Source organism: Petaurus breviceps, unplaced genomic scaffold, assembly GCF_028583685.1.
Source record: "Petaurus breviceps papuanus isolate PSGF00001 unplaced genomic scaffold, PetGlider_PUasm1.0 188, whole genome shotgun sequence".
NCBI classification, from domain to species: domain Eukaryota; kingdom Metazoa; phylum Chordata; class Mammalia; order Diprotodontia; family Petauridae; genus Petaurus; species Petaurus breviceps.
The window spans coordinates 11,324,139-11,344,976 of record NW_027185804.1 but is presented as its reverse complement, the minus strand read 5'-3'; the positions used below and the strand labels follow the sequence as shown (position 1 = coordinate 11,344,976).

Genomic DNA, 20,838 nt, shown 5'->3' with positions numbered 1-20,838 from the left:
CACAAACACCATCTTCTACATGAAGTCTTTCCTGATTCTTCCCTCTTCCACCCTATGTCCCAGCAACTCCAGTTTTCTCCAAAATAATTACCATGTATTATCTTTTGTATGTGTGTACATATCACCTTCCTCTTTAGACTATTAGCTCCTAGAAGGCAGAAACAATTTTACTTCTATCTCTGCATTGCCAGCACCTAATACAGTGCCAGCCATACAGTAGATGCTTAATAAATGCCTGTTGGTTAATTGACTAAGAATAATTTGTTCCCAAACCCAAGAATGGTCATTAGCATATAGAGGATGTCGACTGTGGGCAAAATTGGGAAGCAAATGAACCTTGTCTTCAGTTTATTTTCTCATCCTCTATCATCCCCGGTCTCCCCATCCTCAACCCTGTGTCCTTCTCCTAAAAATCTCTGTGAAAGTATTAACTGAGAATAAATAGCTGACTTTCATATAGAGCTTTGCATGTAGTTGGCATTAGATAAATGTCTGGTGTGTCTTAACAGATTTTAACTCTGCTATCTCCCCTATATTACCTGGTCCAGCGCTAGGCTCATAGAAAGTATTCATGAAAGTCTTTTTTTGCTGGTTTAACAATTAAAGGAAGACACTTTTTGCCTTCTGCCTATTGTCCCCCATCAAACAAAGCAAGGAAGATTTGTATCCTGCATGTCAGCTTTAAAATGAAATTTGAGAGTTGTGAAAGAACCAAAATACAAATAAAGGGGTCGGGTGGGAAGCCAGTAACATCCAAGAGGGAAAAAAAAAAGTAAGTCCAGATTAGAGAGCTTTTTTTTTTAATTAAAAATCTTGATGAGCTCAGTAAGCAGAACGTGTAACAAGAACTGAAGACAGATTTATTCCATCATAAAAGCCACTGCCTGGTGTGGTGCCAACATCCTTATTATGAAAAGTACAAGGATGTGGAAGTCGTTGTTTCAGGGGGTGTAAAACAAGCAATTGTTGAAGGTGGAAAATAAATCACACCAATTTAAAGCATTGTGATCTCGGGAAATGCACAGACGAAATTAAGAATTTCAATTCTGGCGTGGAACCAATCTATTCTTCCTCTACACAACTCCATGGCACTTATCTGATCTCCTATTCTTCTAGCCATAAGGTCTGTGTGTTGGCTCCCAATAAAATTCAAAGAAATTTTAAAAGTGATTTCACTTATTCAGAAGGTGCTTAAAGGCACAATGCCTGAATCAAACTCAAAGAGCCAAGCTTCCAACCTTATAGAGACCGGAGACCCTTTAGGAATATTGAACCAAGATAGACACTGAAAGCAAGAACAGAATTGAATACCCAGCATATTGTTTTTTAATACAGACAGTATGATGTGATGGATAGAGTAAACAAAGAAGACCAGTGTCCAATTCTGTCCTCTGACCCACAATAGCAGGGTGACCTTCGACAAATCAGTTAACACCTGTCTCAGAATTCTCCCAACGAACACTACCTCTGGAGTGAGGGGACCTGGTTTCAAACATGCTTCTGATATGTACCCTTTTTATAGCCTTGGGCAAGTTGCCTATCTTCTTTGAGCCTCAGTTTCCTCATCTGTAAAATTTAAGCATTGAACTAGAGGGCATCTGAGGTCCCTTCCAGCTCCACTTTCATGATCCTAATTCATAGATTTTAGCACCTGGATTTGTGTTCATGGTGGAAGTTACTATTCCCAGAATCCCCAGCATGACTGAAACCACAGATGCTTTTCATGTCCCTGAATATGTTAAAAATCAGTAACAATGAAATCCCCTCTATTGAGAAGGAAATACAAATCTCCAATTGGCAAAGCTGGAGGAGACCTCAAAGACCACGTAGTTCAGCCCCTTCATTTGGAAATCTGATCCCAGAGAGACTGCACTGAACAAGATCAGTGTAATTAGTAAAAGGCAAGACAAGGACCAGAACCATGTCTCCTCGACTCCCGTCCAGAGCCCTTTTCACGTCAGCTTGCTTCCTCTTGTTTCATTGGTTCACTCAGTTTAAAAGAGAATGATGCAACATGCAAACTGTACTCATTGGTGCAGTGTTTTACTAATATGTTTCACTTTTGTCCTGTCTTCTACTGACTCGGCATTTTTATTTGGCCCCATCCTATTGAAGTGAAATGCCAAAATGCAATAATTCCCTGTGTGATAAATATTAAGGTATAAACTGTAAACTCAAACTACAATGGGATACAACAGAAAGAGACCTGGATCTATAATTTGAAGACCTGGGTTCAAATCTCACCCCTGTGTAACCTTGGACAAGAGACTTAACCTCTCTGGGATTCAGTTTTCTCACCAGTAAAATGGGTGGGTTTGGCTAGGTGTCCTCTGAGGTCGCCTTCTAGATCCCAATCTAGGACCCTGTGATCTTATGGGCTTTATGTGGGAACACTCTATTCCTATTGGCGGGTTAAAAATCTATTTGAGGGACAATCTGAAATGTTCCTGCTGGAGGTGGAGTTATAGTCTTCATAGAGAGAAGGTGCCCACACCCATTAAATCACTGATCCACCAAAGTGTTCAAGTATTACAGATCACTCAGGATACAAGGAACAAAACTTTTGGTGTGTACATACACACACATGTGTTTGTGTATATGTGTGTATATATAGATATATATCCTTTGAGACATAGGGAATCTACCTCCAGTCTTATATGCAAAAAGATATCTCATATATTCTTGTGCTTTAAAGCTGAAGTGGAAAAAGCTTTTTGTTTAATGATGCTTTTAAGCTGTTAAATAAGCCTGTTTTAGCAAAGAGAACTATGTAAATGTGTCTTTTGTGAATATCGTCGATGAAGATGTAGATATCGACAGGTAAATTAGAGCATTACCTTTCGCTGGGACGGAATATGAAGTAAAGAATTTTACTTGCTTATCCAGTTACTTTGGGAAATGGTGTGTTGGATGAAAAACACCTTTGAAATTCCCTTTCAGCCTGGGGAGCCTATGTAAATTCTCATGGCACAAAACTAGGAATTCTGATATATAGATCTAAATGTATAGTTAACTCAGTCCTATACTGACTTTTGTCATTCTCTGTTCAAAGTAGAAAGTGCTTTAGTAGCATTGTCAACATTTGTTCAATTTCAGAATCATTACAGGACCACTCAGCTTTGGGCCTTTTATTCTGGGGCTGAGTAGACTTGACTGGCAGGTGACTGGAGGCAAATTCACCCACATTTAGCCAGTCCTAGACGAGACCCTGCTTCACGGCTCAACCAGCCATCAATCAACTTGGGCCACCTAGCCGTCCTCCCTGCTGCCCACATATGCACCTCCCTTCCCCACTTTCCACCTCTTACTCTAAGCATAGTAATCAAACCATTGCTATGACTGCTTCTAAAGAAGGTAGGTATGCTGATCGTCAAGTGGTTCAACTCACCATCCCTGTAACTTCTCAGACCAAAATCCCCTCCCTTTGCCATCAGTCCCTGATATATGCCATCTCCTCTTATTAGAATAAGCTCCTTGAGGACAGGGATTGTCTCAATCTTGTCTTTGTATCCCTTTAGTACATAGAAGATGATTACTAAATGCTTTTTCATTCATTCATACATGCAAAATCAGCATGAAACACAGTGCTATCTTAGCCTAAATTGTTCTACTCTTGGATCACTAATTTCACTAGGCTCTCTATAGTCACTTTTCTCAAAGGATGCAATTTGTCTAAGTGGTCTGTGTAGTATTCTCTAGCAGAAGAACAGATTTCCTTTCCAAAACTCTGAGGAGTCTAAGCTTGGGACAGTGTCTCCATCACGACTTGGAAAACATTTAATGTCTCCCACATCTCATGGACTCTGTTCTTTTTTTCTCCCACTTTCATGTTTTCAATTTCAAAGCATTTCTTAGGCAAAAACAAAAAAGCTCTGGAGTAGCAAACAAGGTGTTTTGAAGAGTGGCTTCATGCCACTTCCAGTATAGAGATGCCAGATCTGCTATTTTGATCATCTCAAAGAGTGCCAGACACAAAGGCATTCACATGGAACAGCCAGATTAAATGCACCTACAATGGTGTGCCCATTGTGACTTCCAAATACCCACTCTTAAGCATAATGCTAAATCTGCCAAGGCAGCACACCTCCTTTCTATCCTTCCTGCAGTTATAGATTTATTCTTGTCTTCTATGAGATGCTGCTGTCATCATCGGAGGATCATAGATTTACTGTTAGAAGGGCCTTTCATCACAGGGTATGCTAGTAAATGTTTAACAATCAGCTCTCCAGAAAAAAGATACATGTGTGACACACTTTTAAGTTTGATCTGCATTAACATTTTCCCCATCACTTTAAATCTCAACAAAACAACAAATCCAGACATGATTTATAGAATTTTCCAATTGCTGGGATGTAAATATTCACATTGAAATCTTAACAAGCAGATTTCAAGAGTCAGTTCAAGCTGGCTCTAACGTTTCCCTGACCTATTCTCATGTGATCATTTTAGTTATGAAAACTGAGATCCCAGGAGTGAATTGTCCAAAGTTACAGAGGGAGTCAGCATCAGAGGTGGGATTCAAAACCAGGTCCTTCACTCCAGTCTTAGCATTCTCTTTTCACTGGTCCACACTGCCTCTGAAAAGAACATTTCTCCAATGTTGCTGCTCACTTTTTTTGTAACTTACAAAATCCAAAAGAAGTCTGACTCACAGGCCTGTTTCCCTAATATGTAAAATGAGGCTGGACTAGATATCTCCAAGGGTCTTCCATCTCTAGATCTAAGAAACTCTAACATTCTAGGATCCTATGAATAGTCCCTCCTCTCTTTCCCAAAATGCACACCCATTCTCCAGTGCCCCCAAAGTAGCACCTATATCTTGTCATTGTTTTCTCAGACATAGAACATAAAAATAACAGTCTTGCAACCAAGAAGCCAATCTAAACAATGCTTAGTTACTCCTTACCATATATGTAGGAAATCCCAACGAGCTCAAAGATTGCAATGATGACCAGTGCATATGAAGCTGCATACGTGTCCACGAGCTGAAACATGTAAATTCCACCCTAATGGAAATGAAGAAAATTCAACAGTCATGGACACTCTCAATACCCTTTTTCTATAAACCACACTCTCTGATGTTAATCTTGTGGAGATAGGCAGGCTTCATGTTGGAAGGGATGCTGGATGATGCCAGTCATGGAATCATAGAATCCCAGATATCTGTGGTACATTAGAACCCCATGTAGTTCAATCTGTACCTGAAGAAGGAATCCCTTTTAGAATGCCTGACAGGTGGATATCCAGTCTCTGAAACCACAACTCCCTGCAGCAGCTCCAATTGGCTCCAATTCTTTGTTCCTACATCAAATCTAAATTAGTCTCTTTTCAAATGAGGAAACTGAGTCAAACAAGGTTAAATGACCTTCCCAAAAGACTCCGTGGGTCATAGGCAGCAGAGTGATGATTCAGATCCTGATTTGCTGACTCCAAATCTCGAGCTCTTCCTACCAGCACCCATCTAGTAACACAACACTGTAGAGTCCATAGAGAAGACCAATAACTACTCCAGGTTGGAAATAATTTGTGACCATGGGGTATGTCTCAGAGGCTCTGGTCATATTATCAAATCTATCAAGCACAGAGGACTCACTCCCTTAAACTGAAAAGATTAAGATCCGACATGAGGTAAGCCATATTAGTGTTACATTGTTCTTGACTTCTCTTTATAAGTACACTTTACATTAAACAATAGATTGCATTTTAAGCAAAGACAGGGGGAAAAGTTGATATAATCATCAGCTGCATTAATGGAAGTTTGGTATATTATATTGGCAATTCAATTCATGTATGGATTGGACTAGATGGCCATTGTGGTCCCTTCCAACTCAAATTCTGGGATGCTGTGAAATAGAATGCCTGGAAATAGGGAGGTGATAATGCCTCTGATTCTCTGACCTGATCAAACTATATCTGGGATATTGGGCTCAATTATGAATGCTATATTTTTGGAAGGACATTGATTAACTAGAAAATATCCATAGGAGCATGACCAATATTTCAAAGGATGTCAAGAATATTCCATATGAGAATAGGTTGGAAGAAACTGGGGATATTTATCCTAAAGAAAAGAAAACCTATGGGGGCTATAATAGCCTTCTTCAAGTATTTGAGAGGCTATCATATGGAAGAAGAGGCCAGAATTGTCCTCCACGGCAGTAGGGCAGTGGGTGAAAGTTGCAAAGAAGCAAATTGTCTTAATTCTTCTATGTTCAGTAAAGGAAAAATTTACAAATATTTAGAACTATATCCCAAAGCAGAATGAGTTGATGCAGAAGAAAATAGGTTCCACTTGATCAAAATCTGCAAGCAAAAACTAAATACTGGCTTTGGGGATATACAGTAGAGGGCATTCTTGTACAGGTATTGATTGGACTAGAGGGTTTCTTAGGTCCATTCCACCTCTGACATGCTGCAATTATTCAATCATCATTTAAATCTATAATGTCTGTATTTCCGATAACTGTTCAATTGTCTAATGGCTCCTAACTCTTGAATATTAATTTTCTCTTCCTAACCCCTCCCACCTAATGAATTTATATTACTTAAATTCTAATTTGTATCAGAAGTTTGTCTCAGGGCCCCAGCTAGACTGTAATTTCCACAAGGACAGGGACTGGTCTCCTTTATCTTTGAATCCTCAGAAACTAACTGTGTTTTACACATAATAAATGCTGGCTAAATGGTTATTGGATTTAATTGATGAATTCCCTTCCCAAAGCTTTATGTCAAATAATTTTAACCCATAAAAAAAAAACATTTAAATGCATTTGAGCAACTTAGACCTTTAAAAGAATCTTGTAGTGGACCTCACTCTAAATCAAATCATCATCCAGCAATTTCCCTATTTTGCAAGTTCAGATTTCTTTCTGTTGAGTTTTCTTAGTTAGGCACATCTATTATGTGACTGCCTACCTTGCTCAAAGATACATGTATCCATTGCTGCTGGCCAAAATGGAGGCAGAATTAATTCTGTCTTATGAATCCCTAATTAGTTCATGTAAACCCCATTTTTGTAGCAGCAACATTTATCTAGCAAAATGCCAGGTAAGTAGTAAGTCCATAACAATTGTATGAATAAATTAATAATGAGTGAAGAAATGAATGAAGTAGAGAGAGCAATGTCCTACCCTGTCTTCCTTTTCCCAAAAGAGTCCGAGCAAACAACTTACCTGAGTGATCATAGGAAAGCCCATGATGAAGAAACAAACACAGCATCCAAGCGTAAAGACAGGTTTGTGTGTGCGCAAATACTTTGGAAACTCATCTGAGATGGAGGTCACTATGGTCTCAATGGTGGCAAACTGTGAAGGTAATAGTAAAAGAAAATGTTGATTACACAGCCTAAACAAACATAATGAAAACAGTCATTCTCCATTCTATAAAGGAAAAAGAAAGGAAGCTATTTATTTTAATAATCCAAAAGAACCTACTGGGATCTTGTCACCAATTGTGGGCAAGGAGAGCGATAATGTTTTATTTCTTAGAACTCGCTCTCCCACTGTCACCTCCCCCATCCCCACAGTCATATACACTCCATTCCTTCATTATTCACAACTTTGGAAATTATTCTCTGTTTATTGAAGTTATAGATTCTTTTCTTATCATTTATGTCCTCTTTGCTTTATACTTAATGGGGGAAAACCACTAGCTCAACTGATATAAACCTAGCCACATTATTTGCAAAACATTTTTCCTAAAAACTTGATCCTTTTCTTCCTCCCAAATTAATTTCTTTCTAACACCCTCTGATAATTTTTGGTGAGAAATGTGACAGCTGAAAATATACAGAATAGATATTGGCATGCTGCTTGGAAACGTAGACTCCTCTCCAAATTTCAGAAATCACGCACACACAGATCCCTCCGTCTTCCTTGGGAAAATCTAACTGTCCCCGTTCTGTTTCAACTGTTTTCAGTGCAACCACCCCTGAAAGGACAACCGGGCGTGTCATTACCCCAAAGAGGCGCCGCTAGAGGCTGTACTTTGGGGAAAGCCAAGGAGCCAAGAAAACAAAGCTGCTCACCATGGTGTCCAAACCAAGAGTCAGAAGCATCAGGAAGAAGATTATGGCCCAGAAGGGAGAGAGAGGAAGCCTGGTTAAGGCTTCGGGATAAACCACAAAGGCAATGCCTGGCCCTGAAGAAGACAAAACATAAATGATTACAGTCTGGCCCGTAGCCTGCAGGCCATCAAAGGATAAGCCAGGAAACACATTCAAGCATCTGGCATAGCTCAAGTGCTAGGTATGACCTTCACAAAGTCTTCTCTGACTACTGTAGCCTCCCACAGACATAGTATGGTTCTGATTTGTATCTCCACAGCTCAGTACATTAACTGGAACACAGTAGGTGCTTAATAAGTGTGTATGGTGTACTGTATTGTAGTATATTATTAACTTGCCCAGTGTGTGACCTTAGGCAAAACATTCATTTCCTCTGGGCCTCAGCTCTTTCATTTGCAAAATGAAGTGGTTGTACTTGGGTGGCCAATGTGGTATAATGGGAAGAATATTGGGAGTTCTAGGACCGGGCATGGTTCAGGTCTCAGCTTGGGACAGCAGAAAGCATGATGTATTGGCAGGCAGGGAACAAGAATTTAAAACCCTCTTTCTGCCACTTACTACCTGTGTGACCACGGACAAGTCTCTTGAGTTCTCTTCTTCTTTAGAGAAGATAGAAAGATTAAACTGGATGACCTGTAAAGCTCCTTTCTGGTCTAAACTACAGATCCTGTTCAGTTTGCTACCTGTATAACCATAAGGTCCCTTCCAAGTCTAAATCTCTGATCCTATGCTATAATACTATTCACTTTATCACCTGTGTGACCTCAGCAAAGTCATTTAACTCATTGATCTGACTTCAACATCCTTGTCTGCAAAATGAATTCAGGAAGAATAAAGATTCCACCATTGCTAACAGATAAGCTGCATCATACCAAGAGTAAGTCATAGACAACAGCCAAAGCTCTATGGGACTTAGCTTCCTCTTCTTGAAAACAGAGACATCTCTAGTCTCATACACAGGCTTCAGCTATTGAGGAAATGATTCCTGTTAAGGACTTTGCAGATGTAAATTTTCTTGTTAAATACTAAAATAAAATAATGCATTAGAACAGTAGAGACAAGTTAATGTCTTGTGCTGGGGGACCTACACTGAAGTCAGGTTGTGAAATAGGAACCGCAGCATCTGGAGTTTATAATTCAAACATAACAGCACTTTTTAAAAATGAAATTTTTCAGGCTGTTGGCTCTTAATGCTGTCTAGGGCCTTGGGGTATTTAAAAAATAAAGACTTGAATAGTTAAGACATTGCAGCTTTATCTCTGTATTGAGCAGACTATAACCCCAACTTTTAAATACTCCCAATGCGAAACATAAAGGAAAAGTCTGAATTAAAGTATGGTTCAGAATGCATAAAAGCAAGCCAGCTGGGATTGGAAGACTGCTCAGTACCCTCGGAATAGAAAAGCTTGTAGACTCAGGCTGTTTGCCTTCCAACAGTCTCTTCCCAAGGATCTAAGTAAAGCAAGAGAAGGTGTGCTCTTTGATCCCAACTTGGTTTTCTAGATGTGTGAAGGTTCAAGGGAGGAGTAAGACTGGGCAGAAAATCTGTTTTAGAAAATTTAAGTTCTGTTCATTTTTAGCTACCACTCCTATAAGAATAGGAACTGGACCCGTGGTTTCGCTCTAATACACACAGTCTTAGCAGAGACAAAACCTAATGCAGTCCTACAGCAATACTCTCAAATGAAGCCTGAAGCAGATTAAAATGTAATTGGAAAATATTTTTAAATAAATTAAAATACAATAGATAAGAGATAGCATATTAATTTGTGATTTTGTAAGTCAGTATGCTACCCAGAGGTTCTCACTTATAGCACGAATGGTCCATGTTTCTATTTGAGTTTGACACCACTGGTCTGGAGCACAAAGAGTTTAGGTGACTTGTCCAGGGTCACACAGCTGTAATGAATCACCTTATACATGCCAGTAATGGTGCTAAGCAAAAGGAAAACAAAGAAAGGCCAAAAACAGCCCCTGCTTTCAAGGAGCTTACAGTCTAATAAGGGAAATAGCATACAAATAACTATGTACAAACAAGATACATACTGGACAAACTGAAAGTTTGGAAGGCACCAAGATTAAGGACCAGGAAAGACTTCTTGAAGAAAGCATGACTTTTGCTGAGACCTGAAAGCAGCAATGGAAAATAAGAGGAGGGAGAGGAAATCCAGGCACGGGTGACAGCCAGTGAAAACTCCTGGAATTTAGAGATATAGCATTGTATGTGAGGAATATTTGGGAGGATAAGGATGAGAGCCAGGCTGGAAAAGACTGGAAATGTAGGAAAGGGCCTGATTTTTAAAGGCTTTAAAAACCAAACAGAGGATTTTTATATTAGATCCTGTGGTAGTTGGGAGTCAGGGGAGTTTACTGAATGGGGGGATAAACTCCATTTGTCCGAAATTGCTAGAGAATAGAATGTTCTGGTTATAATTAGTCTGTTTAGGTGAGAGTTTTCCTACAGTAAAATGTCACCTCCTTGAGAATGGGGGGGGGGTTTCATTTGTCTTTTCATTCTCTATACCTAGCACAGTGCTTTGTACATGATGGGCATGTAATAAATATTGAAATGGAAATCGTTGAAGTAAATCTGGAGACTGACAAAAGTTCCAAGAACTGAAATATAATAATAAAAAATACAACAAAACCACTTGGATTCTTAAATGGATTCTTGATCTCAGGAGGTACTCCCCTCCCCCCAATCATCTGAATGTACCCTTATCTTCCTGGATGGCTCTCTTTCCTCCCTGCAGTTAAATAATCATTTAAATAACTATTATGGGCCAAGCTCTTTTCTAGGTACTGAAAATACAAATACAAAAATAGGAGTCCCTTCTCTCACAGGGATCCACCAAATACACTTGGCAAATTTATCTCATTCTTTAAATATTTCAAGGAAACCAGTGCAGCACCCAGGTTGTCCATCATTCATCCCCAAAACTTGTGACAACCAATCCAACTCCTTTTCTAGTCATGCTGAGAGAATACAAAACATAATTGATTCATTTTTTGATGATGGAAGCAGTTACAATGGCTTGGGGCCAGAGTTCTAAACATAAAACTGAGGTCATAGAAGGTTATAATGGATGCATATTGACCCTATGACATCTCCTGACAGTTGCAATAAACCTAGTTATTTGAAGTAAATCCCTGATAACTGTTTGCTTGTCCCTTACAAAAACAAAGGTCAGAATTAAGGTGCAAGTAAGAGAGGAAAAAAATCTATCTACATCAGTTTTCCAAGTTGAAATTCCAGAAAAATGGACATTTCTAGAGGCTCTCAAATGTTATTTTCAGTGTTGCCTTTTCCCCAAAAGTCTAGACATCATTTAGGATTTGAAAATAAATAGAATTTTACCAAGTCACTTACAGAGAATCCCCAAATTAATTTAGTCTGTTATTTCCAAGATTTATCCCATGTTCATTGATTCAAAAAAATATTTACTGATCTAGGTCTTATGCAAACATCATTAATGAAGTTGTGTTTATTCAAGAGGATAAGGTCTGGGCCTATGGTTTTATTACAGGTCAGTTTTCACTTTTTTAAAGAGGGTGAAAAAGCTTTGTCAAAGGATGGACTGGAGCAACTTAATAACCCAGAGAAAAACTGACAAAATGTGTCTTCCTTCCTTCTTTGCAGAGTTGGAGAACTAAAGTTTTAAGTCCTGGATAGACTGGACACATGAGGCCACTAGGTAGTTTAGTGGGTAGAGGGTTGGACTAGAGTTTCAGGAAAACATATGTTTCAATTTTGCCTCAGATGCTGCTTACTATGTGAGAAACTGTACAAGTCATTTTCTTTCTCTATTCCCATTCCATCATCTCCAAAATGACAAGGTTGAATTTGCTAACCTTCAAGTTTCTCTCCAGCTCTAAATCTATAATCTTGTGACATAAGTACACAGCTAAACTATAATCTAGAAATCTAGGGCACCCACCACAATCTGGCTCCAAGCAACATATGGCAGCTAGGTAAGATAATGGAGACTCTTGGACTTTGGAGTCAGAAGGCCTGAGTTCAAATTGCCTCAGACAAAGATGTGTGATCTTGGGCAAGTCATGTAAACTCAATGTCTCAGTTTCCCCAGGTGTAAAGTGGGGAACATTAAAGCAGCTGCCTCATAGGGTTCTAATGAAGATCAAATGAAATAAAATATGCAAAGTATTTTACAAACCTTAAAGCATGATGTACAGATGACAAATACTAGCTATTCATAGTGATATGCAATCAGACATAGATGATGAGTTTGATTACTTTTGTTGAACCATTTTTTTTCCTCTTTCTATTTTATTCTTTGGGACTTGCTCTTAAGAGAGGAAGAAAGACATTCAGAAATGAAAGTCATATAAAAACAAAAGATATCGACAGAAATAAGATAAAATAGAAAAGGGTAGTTTGGGAGAGAAGGTCTATAGCACTGCATCCTGAAGAATCTTGGATCTCTCAAACTAGATACCATTTTAGGGAGAGGAAAGGGGAGAGATGGAGGGAGAAAAATTTGGAATTCAATTTTTTTAATAACTGTTAAAAATTGACTTTACAAAAAAATTGTCTTTACATGTAATTGTAAGAATTTGTTTATTGTAAAGCTATTTTAAAAAAGAATCTCAGATCCCAACTCTACTACTTATTACCTGGGTGATCTTGGCTAAGTCTTTAAATGAATTTAAATTTAAATAAATTTGCTCATCTGGAAGATTAAGGAGGGGATTGAAATAGATGAGTTTTCTATGGCAACCTTATGACTCAAAACCCTATGATCCCCCCTTATCAACTATTGATATATTACCATATAGATTTCCCTATTTGTGAATAAGGCTCCTGTAGATATAAAACTATTTAAGATTTATAAGATGATCTAGAGATTTCATTCTCTTTTTTTGGAGGGAGTAAGGAAGGGAAATGGGGGTTAAGTGACTTGCCCAAGGTCACACAGCTAGTGAGTGTTAAGTGTCTGAGGCCAGATTTGAACTCTGGTCCTCCTGACTCCAGGGCCAATGCTCTATTCACTGTGCCACCTAGCTGCCCCCAGAGATTTCTTTAAAAGATATGACTAGGGCAGGACTTAGGCCAGGGGTGGGGAACCTGAGACCCTGAGACCACATGTGGCCCTCCAGGTCCTCAAATGTGGTCCTTTGACTGAATCCAAACTTCATAGAACTTGTTTGGATTCAGTCAAAAGGTCGCACTTAAGGAAATAGAGAGCCACATGTGACCTCAAGGCTGCAGGTTCCCCACCCCTGACTTAGGCTAACATAGGCCTCTCAGTTTGGGAATAACATCTTCCCTATAGCTCCATCAGTAACTCAAAAGCAACTTTAAAAGTCCCTTTTTAGTTCAGCTAAAAAACAGGTGTACTTATAGGTTTGCCTATCTACTCTATGGGGATGGGAAGGTTCATAGGATGGTAAACTCAATCCTGCCCAGTAAATAAAACATCCTTTGGGGACAGTGTGGGCACCTAGAAAGACATATCCTCCCAAAGGGAAACTTGGCCCGTCCCTGAGAGTGAATAAGTTCCCAAGGAGGAAGGCTCCCGAGGGTCCTGTCTGGAATAGCATTCTTCTGTAAGGAAGATGAGCTTCCCTCAGGGTTGAACTCACTCTTGGAGAGGGATAATTAAACCCCAGGGATCAGCTGGCTCCTTAACTTTTTGGAGCTAAAAGGGGTACTATTAGTGCACTCTGGAGCAGGATTTAATCATCCCTAGGGAGCCTACAGAAGTTAATGCAGCCCCAGAGGAATTACATTCCCAGGCTTTGGCACTCTCAATATATGAAAAATGTCTCGACCCCCTTGATAATAGTGTATTTTCTTATTCGGTTCACCTTTACATCCCTCCCAAGAGCCTTGCATATAATAGCGCTTAAAATATTTTGTGATGGCTGGGTATGAATAAATGGACAGCAGTCTTTTTTCTAGGTAATCCTTATTCTGAATTCTTACAAGATGGAATTGGTATCTTTGTATTGTTTGTGAAGGACTCCTTCCTGGCAAAGGGAAAAAGCTGGAATAAAAAGGTATTGTAGCAACCTAAGTTTCAAATGCTTAGTTCTTTGAGATTTAACATAAACAGATGTTGTATTAGATTCTCTACATGCAGGCTGATTCACTAAGCTATGCCAAGCACCAGGAGTTCTGAATTCGCCCAAGGCATAGTCCATCTTTCTCTACATGTGTCAGTAAAAAGATCCCTTATTGAATTTCCCAAAGATTTATTCTTGACTTTTATAGGAAAATGGATCTTTTACTTCCTCTTTTAGAGGATTACACTGTTAAAAACAGTTTGATTCCTTTCTTTGAGATCTCTTGAAAATCTGCCCAGAGTACTCAAAATTTGGCAGAGATTGACTTATGCAGAAGCTCTTCCCTATTTCATTTTCTTCAATGCCTTTTCCACTTGGTCATACAGCATATTAAGAACTGAGGTCCAAATGGGATGGTCCTACTGTCATCAATTATGAAAAGAGGCTGCTGCAAAAACACCAGCAGATCTGTTCCATTTCACGTTTATCTGCTCCCGGTCCTGAAGTTTCTTCTAGAAATATTCTCAAGATGATCTAACTTAGTTGGCCGTTCCATTTTGAGATAGCTCCAATTGTGTATGAAATTCTTCCTGATGTCAAGACAAAATTTGCCCCTTTCAAACTGATCCCATGAATTAATTTCATTGAGAATCACCAAGAAAACTTTTATTTCCACCTTGTTGGTAGAAAATCTTTTTTGCAAAGTCTGAGTTCTGTTTTCAGCCTTAGTAAATAGAATCTAGTGATCATAATTGAATCTTTCTCTGATGATTGAGGCTCTTGTATGGCTTCAGGCCCACCATTGTGAATATTTATTCTCATGATTCAGCAATGAGGAAAACAAACACTTTCTGAGCACCCACTATACAAAACTCTTAATTCATGCATCCATCCTACTTCAACCTGTTCTGTTTCTACTATTTTGGAAAAAAATAAGGATTTTCAGCATTAGGTTCCAGGTTATTATAGATATCCCTCCTTCCCAGAAAACATGGGTTTACTAAAACGTCTTAGTTTTAATCCAGGTTTTCAATTCTTAAATTTGAAAGATCATACTTTTCCCAAGGAGATGAAATTTTTAAACTATAGTTATGCCCAAAAAGGGAAATATGACATAGATGATGGTAATCTGACCTTGGAGTTCCAAGATGACCTGGGTCCAAGTCTTTCCTTTGAAAAATACTGGCTGTGTGACCTTGGGGAAGTCCTATAACTATAATCTTCAATCAATCTAATGTTCTATAAGTTATAGGTCACTGACACTTGAATATTTATACACATTTAACTCATTATTCCCTGAAACTTTCCTATATTCATAAGGTTCCTGCCATCTCATTGTAGATATTATTCACACTGAAGGATCTGTTATAAATGATCTGAGTTCAAATCCTGGTTTTGCTAGCTTACTTCCTGCATGACCTTGGGAAAGTCACTTCCTCTGCTGCAGTTGTCCCATGTGAAATGAAGAAATAGGACTAGATGACCTCTAGAGTCCCTTTCAAATCTAAGTCTATGACTCCTATTACTAGATCACAAAACAGGGTGTGCTGGTAGATGTTTAACAACCATCTCTCCAAGGAGAAAAATGTACCCACTAAACAATTTAAAGTTTGATCTGCATTATTGACACTTTATTAAGTCTAGATAACCAACAAAACAATAAATCAGGCCCTGATTTGTAGTGTTCACCAATTTTCCAAGCTGTAAATATTCACAATGAAACTATAACAATCAGTTTTCCCAAGTTGGTTCCTGTGGGCTAAAGCAGATCCCTGGACAAATAGTCATTTTAAGTGAAGATAGATTTGGGTAGGGGTAGGGGTAGGTGCTAGGAGGGGAGTAAAATCACTAACAAAAGGCTTTTCCTCTTCATTGTTGTCTGTCAAACTCTCACTCATGGGATAAACCACCTCCTTGGATGGTTTTTGTCGTTCAGTCATTTTAATCGCGTCTGACTCTCCATGCCCCTATTTGGGGTTTTCTTGGCAAAGATACTGCTGTGGTTTGCCATTTCCTTCTCCATCTCATTTTACAGGTGAGGAATTGAGGCAAACAGAGTTAAGTGACTTGCCCAGGGTCATGCAGCTAATAAGTCCCTGAGGTCATATTTGAATTCAGGAAGATGGGTCCTCCTGACATCAGGCCTGACACTCTATCCACTGCCCCTCATTAGGCAGTTACCCAATACTGATTGACTACAAAAGGAGAGAGACCTTGGAATAGTAGAAAGAATGCAAGTTCTGGAGTTAAGAAGACTTGAATTCAAGTCCTACTGCTGATAAATACAATCTACATGACCCTGAGAAAGTTCTTTATCTCAGTGTCCCATGTAACTTTTTAATGTTATAAATTACAGATAATGTACACCTAGAGGCAGTTACCTAAAGAGACTAAATCATAGGTTCTAACTGCAAACCAAGAAAAAATCTGCAAGACACTGTACTAGATATATTGGAGATACAGTGTACAAAGGAAAATCTCTTACAGAATCATAATCATAGAATTTGAAGGCCAAATGGCAGCTTGGAGATCATCAGTTGAATCGTTTTATAGAAAAGGAAATTGAGGCCCATAGAGATCAAATCATTTTTACCAAAGTCACTAACACAGTGACCAAGCTAAAATGAGAGTTGAGGTGTGTGGTTCAGATCTATCATCATCATGCAATGGATTCCCCATACCATCTCTCCCCCATCCCTAATTTCCCCTCTCCCAACTTCCCCCAAAGGAAAGAAAAGGTTATGGATACATTTTGCTAAGTATAGATTTGAGATAAAATTTATAAAAAAAAAAAAAGTGCTTTGGAAATAAAAACCATTTATAAAAGTAAGATATTTGCATTCATGCTGTTATTAGAATTCCACAAACTCTCTTAATGTCATTGCCCAAATGGTGGTGCCTGACATTGCTTTTATAATCATCAATTTAGTCTAATAAATAATCCCCCTTCTACTAACACAGACATCACAACTTATTTACTCTGATTCGCAATCAATGAAGAAAAATAAGGATAGTAGTGGAGAGAAGGGATATTTCAAAGCATCCCCTTTACTAGGCTGCAAACCTGTAGGGCTCAGAAAACACCAGAGAAATCAAAAAAGGCCATCCAGCTCCCCCTGCCTGATCCCTGGGTCTGATTTACTCTGTCCCCACCCCCAGTCCCTAACAGGAGTCAATCACACGTTGAAGATCTGAGTACCAGGCAGAGTAGGGAAGTGAGCATGATCCAGTGAGATTTCAATCGAGTTGTAGTGTCGACCTTAAAGCACCATCCTACTGTAGGCTTTGCACATTACCTTGGTCAGCCACGTTCTCAATGTTCACTTTGCGCTCGTTTGCCATGAAGCCAATGACAGAAAAGATAACAAAGCCGGCAAAGATGCTTGTAGCGCTGTTGGTACAGGTGACAATGAGCGTGTCTCTGGAGAGAAGAGACAAGAGCCATCGTGTTATATTTACCATGTGGGCATGGGCATGGCCCATGGTTTCAAGGCTAGTGCTGTGACTTGCAAGTAAAGATTATGTCATTCATTGTACCTTTATCCCCATCACCTAGCATAGTAGGCACCTAATAAATGTCGATTGCTTTATCAACTGTTGAACGGTCATCCATCTTTATTATACATAGGTTCCTTCTTACAGCCTACTCATAATAGCAGGGCCCATATACAATCCTGCCATGTAATCTGAGGGATGTGCTAGAGTACCTCAACCCAAAAATCTGTCCCAGTATCTTTGTGTTGAAGCACAGTCTCTGGAAAGTCAGTTTAAATGTGAATGTGTTCCCTGGGATGGATAATAGAGAAATCTTTTATCACAAAAGATTTCTCTATCAGAGGAAAGCAGAGCAGGACCCTAAGGGAAGGGGATCTAAACAGGGGTACCATTGAGGGAAAGAGATGGCAGCAAAGGGTTGGAGGATAAGTAGTGCTGGAGAGAGCAAGCTTGGTTGGGGCACTGCACTGGGAACTGAATAGCCAGCCTCAGCTTAGGGGATCTGGGTACTGAAAGGTAGAAGAATCCAAGACAGGAGGTGGGAGGAGCTGAATGGAAATTTCACTTACTTCCCAAACATCATCTTTGTAGAAGCCCACTGTTTCCCCAAGTGAATAAGTTTGTCCAGCCTGCACTACCTGGAAGTCTTTTCTAAAGTGACAGGGATCCTGCATTCCTCTGCATTTTCCATGTGCCTACAAATTTTCAAATTCTTCATTAACAAGTAATTATAGCATTATTCATCCAAACACCTTGGCCAGGCATTTTAGGTCTTTTTTTTTAATAAAGCCTTAATTATCTTTCTAATTTATTTCATTCTTTTCCCTTATAAATACCTCCGCTCCTGTTTAATGAATCTATTGATTATTTTCCCAACATTTCTTGGGCTTTCCTTCCTTGGAGTTTTTACTTATACTTTTTTTTCCAATCTGGAATGCTCTAATCATTCCCTTCAGTTACTGAAATTATCCCCATCCTTCAAAGTCTAGAAATAGTCCCAACTCATTCAGGAAAACTTTAACAAAGACCCCAGCCAAAAACGATTTCTTCCTCTGAGTTCTGATAACTCTTACTCTCTATACCACTCATTTGTCATCTTTCATAGACAGCAATGCCTGATGTTGTCAGACACTTTTCAGGTAGGTATGTTTTTTTCTCCCTATCCAGACTATAAGCCCCTCAAGTACAAAGGCCATGTCCTAATTTTCTTGGTATTTTCCAATAGCATCTAGCAAAGAACTCTACTTATATAACAGGTTAACAATAAATGATGTTGCATGACTAGTCTAAAAGAATTGTCCTTCTTTTGGTTGGAGAGTTAGTGGTCTATGGGTATAAAATGTTGAATATACTATCAGACAGATTCTGTCCTCTATGTCAATATAATATGACTAATAACATTTCTTGCCCCCTTAATGTATAGCTTTTAATCACCCTCATCAAGTATTGGAAGGATGGCAAAGAATAAAATCTGTAGACTGCCACAAGTCATGTGTGTTGACTTGGCTTAAATATTTTTCTTTGTTACAAGGGAACACTCATGTTGGGAGCCAGTGGGTATGTCTGGTAGTGACAGAAATAAAAACAAAAAGCTATTGAAACAATCCAGGTCTAGGGTGATGAGGACCTACATCAGTGTAACTGCTATGTGAGTGGAGAGAAGGGAACTTCTAGGAGAAAAGCCCCAGGAGCTTATGGTAATCCTGACCCACCACTGACTCCTTCCTTGGACCAAGGAAAGCCACTAGCTCTTCAGCGAGGTTAAGAGTCAGGAAATGATTCACCAACCCTGAGCCTGGGACTCTGAGTCCAATACTACGGCTCCACCCCCTCAACTTCCCCACCTCTCCACTTCCACCTCAACCACAGCCAGGTTCCAGCCTACCTATAGCAGTTGTTGTGGAATTTATTGTAAGAAGAAAGAGTAATCAGACCTCCCCATGCAGCAGATAAAGAGAAGAAAATCTGAGTTGCAGCATCTTTCCATACCTGTGAAATAAAGGAAAGGAAGTGACAGGTTAACTTGCAAGGAAAACTCCAGTGGAATTAATAAGAGGGATTGCCCCAGTTTCACAAAATCCCAAAGGAATTGTACCAAGTACCAGGCAGAGTCAGGGAAGCTCAGCATGTACACCATCTCAAAAACGTGAATGAGTCAAATGCATTGGTTTACAATTGAATCCAATGAGACAGGAGTTGATCTGGGAGATGATAAATAAATTCTGCACGGAGAATGACTCCCAGTGGACTAACTCATATCAGATCATACCAGATCACAAAGAACCTAAGTCAGGTGTCTTTGCTGAGAGTTTTTCTCAAGGTCTACAGGATGAAATCCAGTAATTTAGTAACTATATTTGCTTATTATTTCGAGAAATATACAGCCTTCACAAAATCTGTCTACAAACGTATAAACCAAAGCATGAAGAAAAGCAGTTATTATTGAGTCGGGGATGTTCCTAACATATTTCTCCTGCTTAAAACTTAAGATAGAGGGTTGGGCTAAACCATCTGGGAGAGCTCAATCACTTCTATGCAATGAACAAAATTCTAATCCTCAGATCATAAATAAGCTTCCCATTTTTGTTTTGCTCTGTCATCTGGGGTAGAGAAATTCACCAAATATGCCACATAATAGAGTCCAGCACAGGTAAAGTTTTTCTGTCTTGCACAGCCACCTTTCTACTCATTGGTCTTACTACAAGAGTTCGGTCCTCAGTAACAACTGTCCTTATCTCTGCCTTGCAGAGAGACTATATTGTATAGTGGATAAGACACTCACCTGAGGTCAGGAAGACCTAAGAGTTAAATCCTGCCTCTGACATATACTAGCTCTGTGACTTAGGGTGAGAATCTCCTACTCACTATGAATGAATGAATGAATGACAAAGTATCGTGCTTCAAACAAATCCATAGGACTTAACCTGCCTAAATTATAGACTAGTTGCAAACCATAGTGATAGCAGACAGTGCCCATACTAGGGGGTTCTCATATTGAGGATATCACAGATCTTTCCCATATTTGTATAGCTCTGTTCAATGATTACTTTCTGTCTTCTATGTCACTATAATGTGACTAACAACATCTCTTGCCCCCTTAATGTATAGCTCATAACCACGGAAGGCTAGCAATGAGTGAGATCTGTAAGTGACCACAGGTGCAGGTGGATATGTGTGTGTATATCACACACATATATACACATACAGACAGACACATACATATATACATATATATGGCTGGTACATGTATG

The 20,838-nt window shown here is 39.2% G+C and overlaps 1 protein-coding gene across 1 annotated transcript in view; it reads right to left on the bottom strand.

Annotated features, from left to right (window-relative positions):
• Positions 1-20,838, bottom strand: part of SLC6A5 (solute carrier family 6 member 5) — a 61,148-nt gene that overhangs the window by 14,647 nt on the left and 25,663 nt on the right. Inside the window, exons 8-12 of the mRNA XM_069090897.1 lie at positions 19,473-19,576; positions 17,389-17,513; positions 8,027-8,139; positions 7,173-7,304; positions 4,907-5,006 (exon numbers count right to left, since the gene is read on the bottom strand). Of these exons, the coding sequence (XP_068946998.1) occupies positions 4,907-5,006; positions 7,173-7,304; positions 8,027-8,139; positions 17,389-17,513; positions 19,473-19,576 (574 nt within the window). The remainder of the gene's footprint in view (positions 1-4,906; positions 5,007-7,172; positions 7,305-8,026; positions 8,140-17,388; positions 17,514-19,472; positions 19,577-20,838) is intronic.